This window comes from Trifolium pratense, linkage group LG4 (genome assembly GCF_020283565.1).
Source record: "Trifolium pratense cultivar HEN17-A07 linkage group LG4, ARS_RC_1.1, whole genome shotgun sequence".
Taxonomy (NCBI): Eukaryota; Viridiplantae; Streptophyta; class Magnoliopsida; order Fabales; family Fabaceae; genus Trifolium; species Trifolium pratense.
The window spans coordinates 621,835-635,079 of NC_060062.1; the positions used below are offsets into that span (position 1 = coordinate 621,835).

General features: G+C 31.4%; 1 protein-coding gene across 1 annotated transcript; it reads right to left on the reverse strand.

Moving 5' to 3' along the window:
- Positions 1–4,272: 4,272 nt before the first annotated feature.
- Positions 4,273–6,981, reverse strand: LOC123920571 (endoglucanase 11-like). Its single transcript, XM_045972853.1, has 5 exons — positions 6,751–6,981; positions 5,988–6,200; positions 5,412–5,612; positions 5,029–5,283; positions 4,273–4,893 (listed from the first exon to the last, which is right to left on the reverse strand). Exons 1-5 carry the CDS (start codon positions 6,979–6,981, stop codon positions 4,273–4,275), a joined length of 1,521 nt encoding a protein of 506 aa, XP_045828809.1.
- Between the last annotated feature and the right edge of the window lie 6,264 nt (positions 6,982–13,245).

Here is a 13,245-nt window from a genome sequence, read left to right on the forward strand (position 1 = left end):
ATTTTATGAAATTTTTGGAGACCTGAAACTATTTTTAGTTAATTAAATGAGATAAAACGGTAATTAAAAACTAATGTTTGCTTCTGAAACCATTTTATTGGTAGAATGGTTGCACATAGTTGTATTCTGAAACCATTTTACTGGTAGAATGGTTTCAATGAGTAATTTATTAATTGTGTTTGCTTCTGAAACAATTTATCTGGTACAATGGTTTCAGAGAGTTGTAATCTGAAATCATTTTGCTGGTAGAATGGTTTCAGTAAGTTGATTATTAGTTATTTGCTTCTGAAACCATTTAGCTTGTAGAATGGTTGCACATAGTTGTACTCTGAAACTATTTTACTGGTAGAATGGTTTCAGTGAGTAATTTATTAATTGTGTTTGCTTCTGAAACCATTTAGCTGGTAGAATGGTTTCAGAGATTTGTACTCTGAAACCATTTTCCTGGTAGAATGGTTTCAGTGTGTTGATGTAAGGTAGTGAAAAATGAGATTAAGGTAGTGAAAAATTGGGTTTTTTTTTCTGTGTCCAAATCAAACGAACCAAGTCTCTATTTGTAGAGAAAAAAAATTATGAATTTTGGTATAAAAATAAATAAATAAAAAATTAATTTACAACGAAATAATTGAGTTCAAAATATTAAATGGAAAAAAATCACGCCCAGCCAATCAGACAGCGACACGTGTCCTGCTTTTAAAAAGTAGATTCTTCTCTCTCCAGGGTGTAATCCAGTGTGGTGCACGCGCTGGAATCTGATGGATTCGGATGATCTGGGCTGTCTGATTGATCAGACAGTCTTGATGAGATCAGATCTTGGCTGTCTGATGAAAATCAACGGCCTGTAACCATGGTCCTTCGGTATGCGCGCGACACTGGATCCGCGTCCATTGATGGTAATTTGGTTAATTAATTAAAAAGAATGCGTATTTTGGTCCAACTGAAAAGGTGCACTTTGCTAATTTAGACCCAACTGGGTCTAAATTAGCAGCCCCCTATATATATATATATATATATATATATATATATATATATATATATATATATATATATATGCTAACTGACTCTACCTCTTGTTGATAGTCATCGCAAATAAAACAACCAATCTAAATTGTCGACGTTGAAACTTAAAAGAGAATCTTTTATCAGAAAGGAGTCAACGATAAAAAGAAACTTTATTATACGTCAACATGTTTAAGTCACTAGGTCTAACTCTTATCGATAATCATAATAAATAAACCAACCAATTTAAATTGTCGACGTTGAAACTTAAAAAGAATTCTTTTATCAGACACAGTAAATGATAAAAAGAAAGTTTATTATCATCAACCAACATCAAATTAATTTTTTTTTATCAAATGTTAACTCACCAAAACTGTTATATTATATCATCTATAAAAAAATTCAAAAAGTTAGTAGATAAAAATACCTGTACAAGCTATAAATAAGAAGTCTAGAAACAACACTGAGTTTGGTGTTATTATTGAGTCGTGTCGTAGATTATTAAATATGAGTCAAAACTGTAAGGTCAGTTATGTTAAGAGACAAGTCAATCGAGTAGCTCATGATCTTGCGCAGACAACTCATTTTAATGCTAGTCCCCAAATTTTTGATTATTGTCCACCTTGTATTGAAACTATTATTATAAATGAAATGCACTAAGTTTGCTTGCTTCAAAAAAAAAAAAAACCTGTATATAGTATAGGACAAAAAGCAAAAATTTAAAAAATTATTAATAAAACTATCTTATATTTTTTTCCTAGGTACAAAAAACTATCTTATATTAATTATTATATTATGTGTTATACATTAGTCAACAAGAAAAATTTATGTGTTATTTTATCAAAAAAATAAAATATTATGGGTTATCTTAAACATATTACTAATATTAATGAATTATAAATTATGAAAAAATATATCTACAAACCATTAAAAAAAAGTATATATATGCACAAATTAAGTATTCATTATCCTTAATATGTGTTATACACTTATACTTATATTATTAGTAACAATTTATGTCTGTTGCAGTATATATATCGCACTTTCCTACAGTTACCGTCAAACTCAAAACATCACACATCAGCACCTTTTACACGCTTATTTGTATTTGTGTAAAACAATGTGAGCATTTGGTTTTTCTTTTAAGTATCTTTCTTAATTTTTTTTCTCCTTTTCTTAACTCAGTTTGCAAGATCATGTTATGGAGAATCCAAATTCATAATGAAAGAAAGAGATTAGATGAATTCTTTCAGTAATTGTCAAATTTTGTCCGCCACCGGCGCCTTCTCATGCTCCCTCGGGCCACCACGCCGGTCAAAATTGAAAAAACAAATTTTCAACTTTTTCCTCTACAAAATTCACATATTTATTTGTCAATTTTTTTTTTTAGGGTAATATTTATTTGTCAAATTGATCTATTATAACTATCAATTATTTTTCCTCTTGGGATTTTTTCTTTTAATTTCAGTGTGAAAAACTCTCATTGATAGGGTTCTCATAGCTAGGCTTTAATGTGGGACACCTTTATAAATATTTTGTTGATTTTTATATTCAACTTTAATTCTACTCCAGTACTCCTTCTCAATCTACGGTGGGATTTTTTTTTACCACCGTTCTAAATTTTGTTTATAAAAAAAAAGTCTCTAATTTTTTTTATATTAGCCTAATATATATATATATATATATTGTTTGTGATTGTTTTTGCAGAATGGGAAGATCCGAAACTAACTTCTCTAATGTAACTGCCACGGAATTTCCTCATCAAAAGATATCTTTGAACGACAGTGAAAACTACAACAATGAAACTCATCAAGTATATGATACAGTTGTTTGGATATTATATGCATTGTTCTTCTTGATTACCATCACGGCCGTCAATATAATTATTTTTCGCCCAAATATAATTTTCAAAAAGTGGCTCCCAAGGTGGCTCCCATCTCGACCACTACAGCCAGCATCGGAGGCAGTGCGAGTACAAGAGCCAGAGGCAACGCCAGCGCCGAAGGCAATGCCAGCACAAGATCAAAATGAAGGCATTCCTTTAATTACGCGGCATGCATCAAATTGATCTATTTCTCATACACCATAATACTAGGTTTACCTTTAGAAAGATGTGGGTTAATAACCCTCGTAATGTGACACCAATAAAAATAACATGTACTCTACTATCTATTTCATACTATGGTTGTATTTTACATTTTTATATGTAATTTTAATTATTTGGATGGTCATCTTACTCTCAATTAATAACATTTTATATATTTAATCATTAAGTTATTCCACCTCCACGTGAATCATTAGACACTATTATTAAAAAATTATAAATAAGTGATGTTTATATATTGGATCCAGTTAAGTACAAAAAAATAAATATCTCCATTGTAGATGTTCTTATTTAACTGTAGAGACTGAACTAGTTCGATTTATTTTTCTTAAGAAAACTAATCGTTACCCTAATATGTTTGCTTGAAGTGGACACTTATTAGCTCCTTTTCATATTGATTATACTTCTACTTACTTATTACGTTCTATTGTAATTTTTTATGTTGGTGGAGTTTTTTAGTTAATAAATTAACCTCTTCTACAAAAATAAATAAACCATCCTTTTTAGCAGTGAAGGTATATATTAGTCAACGAAAACAATTACCCTTTTTTGTTATTCAATTAATACATAATCCTTAAACATTAGTAAAATTCTATAAATAATTTCTTCTTCCATGTTTGTTCTTTTTCTTCTTAATATTTAAAAGATCCATGATATTATTATTAACTTCTAAATTGAAAATTTGAAAAAATTGACAACACTAAAATATATGTACTTGGTCCATAGTTACAATGATGGTACAAATAGTGCATCAAAACAAAATATATGTACTTGGTTCATAGTTAAATGATGTGTCCATGTACACGGTGAATCACCATCCAATATTTTTTTTTGACAAACCATCCAAATTTTTTTAAATACTAATAATTGATGCTGACTATTTAGAAATATTTGGATGATCACAAATCGCGATTGTGTGTGGTCAAACAATGCGATCGTAACCCTAAATAAAAATTATTTAGAGACAAAATACATATTTAATTATATTTTCTTCTACATTGTTTGACCACACACAATTTTCTTATTTCCAATTGCTACACTAAGTATAATTAAGGGGTACAATTTATTATTCAATAATGTATCTAGTCATCAATTGTAATATATACTGAAAATACAATAGTTATCATCTAAGTAAGCACTCTCTAATGCTTCCAATTAATAATTGAAGCTTACTCTAAGTTGTTCAATCTAGCAAAAACCCCTACAAGTGCAGCAGTATTGTAGGTACAAGCCTCCAACTGCTCAAAATTTCTTCTTTCATCACTAAATTTGTCATTGTTATCAGGTCCACCAACAAGAGCACCAATAAGTATGTTTGGATTAGGCTTAGGACTTTCATACCAATTATCATAGCCTTGAGTGCACCCTATAAATCCCATGTTCCTTTTATATGATTCAATGGATGCACCTCTATGGTGCACCCTTTGTGGGAATTTGGGACCATAGCCAACCAAATAGCTCATACCCATTGGATTAGAACCTAAGATGTAATCAACTTGTGATTTTGCAAAGGCAAAGAGTTCACCGGGAGCCACTTCGCCTTTTTGGCAATGCAACGTTTGATTTGCAGCTAAGAGGTGATCAGAGTAAACAGTGAGAAGAAATGCTGCATTTGCAACGTATTGCATATTGTTCCATTGGCGGACATATAGTAATCCTCCTGGGGACCTATCCACGTTAGCCTTAGTCTCGTTGTTGAGGTTAAGACATGCACAAAAATAATGCTCGGCTTTTGAACGATATTGTTTCAGTATGACTTCATGTTTCTTGTGTTTTTCTTCCAAAAGAAGCTGTTAAAAAAAACGTCATTATATATGCATAAAATAAAGGAGATATAGATAATCAATTTTCATGTAGGAGCTTATCTTATATTTTTAGATTAAGTGCATATAATTAAGTGATAAAATTATGGAAGAAGAATTTACCATTGAAGCAATGGCTTGAACACCTGAATACTTAACATCCCAGCTGAATTCAGTCATAGCCCAAGTGGTCCCACCAAAATCATAAGCATTCTTCAAAACATAGTTTAAATATTCATCTTTTTGTGTGGCCTTATATAACCAAATTGCAGCCCATAGCAACTCATCTTTGTACCCACTAACTGAAGTATAGTACCCTTTAGCCACTCTAATACTCTCATCATACTTGCCCTTGAACTTGTCACCAAACTCAAACAACTACAACATTACAATAATCTTATCACAACCAATTATATGAATCAAATTAAAATATAATTTCAAATAATCCAACTATGTTATGGAATGTAAATAAATGGATTAGATTACTAACTAATTAACATACGTACTTGTTGTGCATGATGCAAAAGTAGTCGAGAGTAATGTGGGTCTATTTTCCTAAACAAAATGGATGCGGCTGCCAAAGCTGCAGCCGTCTCACCAGCAACATCGGAGCCAGGGTTGTTTTCATCAACTTTATAAGCTCTTCGTGGTGTTGTCATATCCTCTGGTCGTTGCCAACAATAATGATCAGTCTCTCCATCACCCACCTGAAAATTTCCATTGATACCAATTACACAATTTACTTATACAATTTATTTAAAATTTTATGTCAACAGCACAATGCTTATTATTACGAAGGATCAAATAACAAAATACGCGAAGTGATCTGAACTGTATATTAATACTAACACACCGTCTGATTTCCGTTATAATATATTTTGATTTATTTAAAGCATGGCATGTATACATTCTTGCCCTTCTTATGAAATTTCAATCGTACTATATAGTAGTACTCTCAATATGTTATATGGTCGAGCCTCAAGTGACGCTTCACGCCAATCACAACTCACGAATTAATATTCTTTTTAAAATGAAATTAAATAAAAAACAAAAACACTATTGAATGAAGTAAATTGAAATACCTCTGCCCATAGAACATTTGGTTTTGTGTGAGCCTTGATGAAATAGTCGGTCCCCCACTTTATAGCCTCCATCGCGTGGCCATACTCTCCGGCGCCAGCAATTTGTTCGCCGTACTCTATAGCAGCCCAAGAAAGGAGAGTTATGGTAAATGCCATTGGTAGTCCAAATTTCACATTGTCCCCTGCATCATAATATCCTCCCACCAAGTCCACCTATGTGTGCCGAAAAACAAAAACCATATTGTTGAAATCAATATTGAAGTGAACATAACATTGACATAATAAAAAAAATATCCAATTTAATATTTGAAATTGTAAAACTCTATCACCGTAGCTCACATTAACAATATCTCAAAATAATTATAAAAATTATTAATGTTAATCAAATTCATACAGAGACTATAATGATTAAAAATAAATAAATAAACATCCATGGTGAGTATTTTTTTTTACAAAATTTAACTAGAACAATATTAAGTTGATAACATCACATATACATTTGAAATTAAATCAAGAATATATGTATTTGATGACCAATTCAGAGTTGTTAGAAATGAACATGATTATATTTTACAACTCTATAACTTATTAATAATATTTGCCGTTCAAAAAAAAAATGGATACAATGTTGATACGATCTGAAAATTTCATAATTTTTTTTGTTTGATTGAATCCAAAAGTCGTGGATCAAATTGGGTATATATATATTCAAATTAGGTATATGTTCAAAAATATCATAGACATAATTATATATGAAATGTACCTCTTCATCTAGACCATCAGCTAGACCAGAATGGTGACGCCAATTGACCCTTTGATTGTAGGGTAGGTGACCTGAACGTTGTGCCTCAAAGTAGATGAGGCTTTGTGACAAGGCTTGGCCATAGTTGAAAGATTCACAAGAGGCAAGGGAGATTGCAAATAGAGAAATTAAGACATGGCATAGTGTCAAAGACCATATGAAATTCTTTTCATCAACTTTACTTGCCTTCATTTCTCCCTCACAAGCTAAAGGTCAAAAGCGAATGACTATAAATCGTTGAAGTTTTTCTACGCAGGTTCGAGTCCTGCCTCTCCCACTTGTTTGTTGTAGACTTGCTCTTTTTCTCCTTCTCTCTCTCTATCTATGTTTCTCTAGCTATATATTAGTGTTTGTCGTGAAAATAGATCAATCTCGACCCTTCGATTTAAATCAATGTAGTTATTGACTCTTGTCATTTTTCAAAAGCATTTAATATATGGTCTTATTTAAAAAATAAAATAGAATAAAAATATAGAATTTCATGATTAATTGGTCTTGGTAATTTTTCTTCTTTAGGACTAGATATAGTATATTATTCATTAGAGATTTTTATATATAGAAATCGAACACTCAATCCCAATGAGCTTAACTCAGTTGGTAAGGGACGTTACATTTTATATGTAGGGGACGGAGTTCAAACCTCGAATATCTCACTTATCCACTTTAAGGGTGAAATTTCTAGCCAATAAACAACTTGACAAAAACAAATCGAACACTCAATCAAATATTTAAGAGACCGAGCTCTATTTTTCATACCACGCTATATTTATAGAATTGTTGTTGTTTTAAAGCTAAGAATTATTATTAAATTTAATATATTGAAAAGTTTCTACCATTCACTATTCAAAGTATTGGCAATTTTTTTTATGGTACAAAACGTATTGGCAATATTAATATTAAATGTATTATAAAAAAATATTAAATGATATTCAAAGGTTAATTTTCTTTTTTTGACAATAATATTCAAATGTTATTAATTAATAAAATCTTTTCATTGCTTTAATTTTGACAATAATATAGTCCACCTCATTAAAGCTTTAACGTTCAATACTCATGGGGTAATTTTATGAAATTTTTGTACAATGCAGATTTTATTTTAAATTTTTTTGTACAAGCTGAATTTTTTTGTTTGACACGAACAAACTTAATTCATTTCATTACTCAAAAGGTTCTTAATATAAGGACAAATCAAATAAAATATAATACGTCTAGTCCAAGAATTGACCGCTTTAGTTAACACGTGAGCAACCGGTGTCCCAAGTTGTTCCTGCACGTACAAACAGCCCCATTGCATCTCTAATACACCACCAGCCTCTTTTTACTATTCGTCCATGATCATGAAAACCGACATTGACGTTGCATTTTACCCGTGCAATTCGTGGTGGCTGCCAAGTATGTTGCTACTGGGCTTTGAATCAATCACTCCACATTTGAAAAACTTCCATACCAATAACTATGCTTAACCCAGCTGCAGCCCTACTTTGTCTACTTTCTTCGAATACGAACATAACATGCCAATCATCTTCTACTTCATCTTCACACAACTGATAGACGGAGGGACATTGAACATAATGTTGACGGAGTTAGTGTAGGGAGACAGTCTCGACAGATTCGCCATAGTAGATGTTTAGTTTTTGCATGCCATTAAAAAAGTTTTTTATGCTTACTAGACCGGTCTATTTAAGTAAATATGTTTAATATTTTTAGTACTATTAAAGAAAGTTTAGTCTCATTGATTTATTAGTTTATTACTATATTTAAATATTTTTATGTGAAATAGATTTTTAAATAGAGAAATAGACATCTCAAATGGGCACACTCAAACCTAAAAAATAAGCCTATAACAAACTACCGACAACGCTCGTACCTTCAATATTTTGATATACCACACTTAAACATAACCAAATCTAACTATTATGGTACTGACTAGGGAAAGAAATTACAAAAGGATTAAATAAGGTGTAGGAACTTTAGAAATATTCCATAAAAAATTAAAAGAGTACTCAAATCACATCTCAAATTCGCTAATTAACACATTATTTACAAACTGTTAACTTTACCGTATATAAGTGTTGAATCCAAACATTTCAATAAGCTAATTTATTAAACTAACTTATTAGATTATTTGATAAAAATAAGTTGGAGTTTATTCAAGGACTGATTTAAAACTTTATACATATTATTTCAATACTCTTAATTTAATGTATACTTTATATATTACATTTTAAAAACAAAATATATTGTAAGGATACATTTCTTAGGGGTAAGGATACATATTATTAAAAAAAATCTTGAAACAGATAAATATTTGTTTTATTTTTCTTAAAATTTGTGATAAAAATAAAATTAATTTTTTTTCTCATATATTTTGGGATAAAGGAAGTACCAATTTTGTTTGAACTTCATAAAAACTGGTCAAATTTAATGTTCTGACTATATTAAATGATATACTTTATATATTACTGTACATTTTAAAACAAAATATATTGTCAAGATACATTTCTTAGGGGGTAAGGATACATATTAAAAAAAACTTAAAAAAGATAAAAATTTGTTTTATTTTTCTTATAATTTGCAATAAAAATAAAATGAGTTTTTATTTTAATTGGGATAAAGGAAGTACCCATTTTGTTTCAACTTTTTAAAAAATTATAAGGAAAAAAAACTTAAATGTTAAAGCTAGAACAACAGTGTTAAAGTTAGAACAAAAAAAAAAAGTTAGAACAACAGTGTTAATGTTAAAAAAAAAAAATTCTTCTAGAAAATACTAGGACCCAAATTCATACTCATGTTAAAATGTTAAATTAATTGACATCACGGTGTACTCGCAACTCTCCATTCTTTGTACGCTATGTTTCTCCACTCCACTATTTCTCTCAAGATTATATTTCAATAAGAGAAAAAGAAAGCAACAAGTTGAAGTTAATGACTGCGCGTAGGTCGACCGCAGGGAGAGGGCGGATGGAGACGCGCAGTTAATGGAGTGGCAAGGGTAGAGGCATGGGGAGATCTACAGACTGGCCAGCCCGGGCATTTGCTCAGGCTCTAGTATAAAAGATTGGTATTTTACGGATTAGTTTAGGGCAAAACTGAGATTTTTGGAGGTTAGTTTAAGACAAAACTGTGATTTTTAGTTCAAAACTGAGATTTTGTCCGGAATTTATAAATTTTATGCCTTCGCCACCGGGTAGAGGTGCACGGTCGATGGAGAGGTGTGGGTCGCGACGGCAGAACTTGGTGAGGGGTGATTTAATTAAATCATATTTTTTATTGAAGAAGGGACCACATGGCATATTATGGTACATGCGATTGATCAGATGACTGAGATTGACCTAAAGTCACCTGACTTTCCCGCGCAAAAGTCAGAGAATATGATCTCATTTGAAGTTTTTTACTATAACCTTTTTTCTATAGAAATTAACCCAACTAACTACCCTCTATTAGGGATTGCAATTTGACTCATACCTAGAGGGTACCCCCAAAAATTTCCCACAACGGGTAGGGTAAAAACCCGCATTTTGGGTACGGGCATGGGTATGGGTAATTACCTGCAAAAATGAACGGGTATGGGTGCGGGTACGAGTATCTTAGTACCCACCCCGCCCCATACCCGCATAATATATATATATATATAGGGGGCTGCTAATTTAGACCCAGTTGGATCTAAATTAGCAAGGTGCACCTTTTGAGTTGGACAAAAATACCCTTTCTTTTTTTAAAAAAAAAAAAAAAAACATATTGATGCTGATCCAGTGTCGCGCGCCTACCGCAGGACCACCGTTACAGACCGTTGATTTCCATCAGACGGCCAAGAGATGATCTCATCATGGCTGTCGGATCAATCAGACAGTCCAGATAATCCATCTCCATGATAAGCCAGCGCGTGCACCACACTAGATCTGCGCCTGGAGAGAGAAAATTTCATTTTAAAAAAGCAGGACACGTGTCAACTGCTGGGTGGTTGGCGTGTTTTTTTTTTCATTTAATACTTTAAACTCAATTATTTCGTTGTAAATTAATTTTTTATTTTTTTATTTTTATACCAAAATTCATAATTTTTTTTTGTCTACAAATAGAGACTTGGTTCGTTTGATTTGGACACAAAAAAAAAACTCAATTTTTCACTACATTTAATTATCTTTATATAATACTGTGAAACCATTTAGCTGGTAGAATGGTTTCACAGTATAACTCTCTGAAACCATTTTACTGGTAGAATGGTTTCAGTGAGTAATTTCTTAATTGTTTGCTTCTGAAACCATTCTGAAACCATTTAGCTGGTACAATGGTTTCAGAGCGTTGTACTTTGAAACCATTTCACTGATAGAATGGTTTCAGGAGAGTTGATTTTTAATTGTTTGCTTCTGAAACCATTTTACTGCTAGAATGGTTTCACAGTATAACTCTCTGAAACCATTCTTCCAGCTAAATGGTTTCAGAAGCAAACAATAGTTTTTAATTACCGTTTTATCTCATTTAATTAACGAAAAATAGTTTCAGGTCTCAAAAAATTTCATAAAATATACCAAAAGTTCCAGAATATTATCTAATATTTTATTAGAAACAAATAAAAAAACAATTGGTTTCAGAGTACAAATCTATGAAATTATTATTATTATTTGTTAAATGGTTTTAAATAATCAGCGGAATTTGTGAAAATAATTTCATGACTTGAACTAGGGAGAGTGAGGTACACAAGAGGGTTATAAATAATTCATAGTACTTTACATAAAATTTTGGAAATTTTTTATGGAATTATAATATTTTTAATTACCTTTTTACTCATTTAATTAACTAAAAATAGTTTCGGGTCTCCAAAAATTTCATACAATATACCAAAATTTCCAGAATATTATCTACTATTTTATTATGAAAAAATAAAAAAAATAGAGCCTCCCTGAGGCCGCACGCGCCCCCACGCGCCTCCGGTGAGAGTGGGCGTGGGCGACGCGCACTGTTCATCGTCCCTCCCACCCGTTTTATGCAGAAACGGGTCGTGCGACCCGGTTTTTGACCCGGTTCGATCTCCCTCAATACTCAACGAAACTCGACGTTCCTTATATGGATTTTGATCGTTTTTCAATTTTACAAAGGTTTCCGGTATTAGTTTTTGAAATCGGCGTTCGATTCGCACGTAAAATGAGGTCGAAATTTGGAAGAAATTTAAAAAATGTAATAGTTGTTCTATTGTTTCAAAAAAAAAAAAAAAGGGTATTTTTATGATGCAAATTACATACATGCCCCAGTTGCTCTATTGTTTCAAAAAAAAAAAAATGGGTATTTTTGTCCAACTCAAAAGGTGCACCTTGCTAACTTAGACCTAACTAGGGTCTAAGTTAGAAAACCCCATATATATATTATTATATTATAATATATGTAAATCAATTTAAAACAATACAACTCTACTAAACTATTACATATTTTTAATAAAAATGTTTATTTATAACATAATATAAAAATAATGTAAATATTTAACATAAATATGAACTTTAACATAAGGTTAGTAATAATTTTGTTTATAATTTTCATTAGTCAATATTAAAATCTTTGAAATTTTTTTAATTCTATTAAAATTATATGATATTTTATAATTGATCAATTTATTTTTAAGTAGAAATGCGGGTAATGGGTATGGGTGCCTAGGTACCCATAGGGTATGGGGACGGGGGCAAAAGTTGTTACCCACACGGGTATGGGATGAATACGGGTATATTTTCAATCCGCGGGTATGGGAATGGGTACTCTAGTACCCTACCCATTGCAATCCCTACCCTCTATAAAAGAAAAACAAAAAAACAAACGTGCTACCGAAAAAAGGAAAAAAATAACACAACTCGTGAACAATAGATTAATTTTAAGATATACTGTAGTTATATAATTCTCGTTAACCTTCCACCATATTTATGCCTCTCAGAGTGGCCCCAACCAAGAGCAACAACGTACAGAGCCTCCAACCTAATCTAGAAAGAATTAGATTCAAACCATTTAAAACCAGCTTGGGAGCATAAGGTAATTGATGAAAGTTTAAATTTTGGTGATATTGTTGTCTACCCAAATGAGAAAATTGAAAAATGACTAAATTATTTCCAATTCTCTATATAACAATATCATTGAAAATAAAATGAGGCTTGACACAATGCTTGCCCATTTTAGCCTTTTATTCTCTCTTCAATTCCTATTTAATAAAATTCATAGAAGCCAAGCGACAAGGTCCAATAGCAGTAATAAAATAGGTGATTGCTCTTTTCTCCTGCATTGCACAGAAATCCCTATATATTCCTGTAGTGTATTTTTCTAAGTGAGCAATGCAGAGGGAGATGGATCACCTAATATGAAGGCCGCCATAAGGTGAGTTACACAATTCCCTTATCACAACTAATGTAATAGATAAACCATGAGACATTCAATATCTTCAAAATAGCAATCAATACCGAAAAGAATGGTATACATCAACAA

What these genes read in the sequence shown, in the direction of transcription:
- LOC123920571 (XM_045972853.1), bottom strand. Translation starts at nt 6,981, where the DNA reads ATGAAGGCAAGTAAAGTTGATGAAAAGAATTTCATATGGTCTTTGACA. An exon ending in CAAATGTTCTATGGGCAGAG is followed by an intron (nt 5,613 to 5,987) that starts GTATTTCAATTT and finishes GGAAATTTTCAG; the next exon opens with GTGGGTGATGGAGAGACTGA. An exon ending in TTTTGCATCATGCACAACAA is followed by an intron (nt 5,284 to 5,411) that starts GTACGTATGTTA and finishes GTAATGTTGTAG; the next exon opens with TTGTTTGAGTTTGGTGACAA.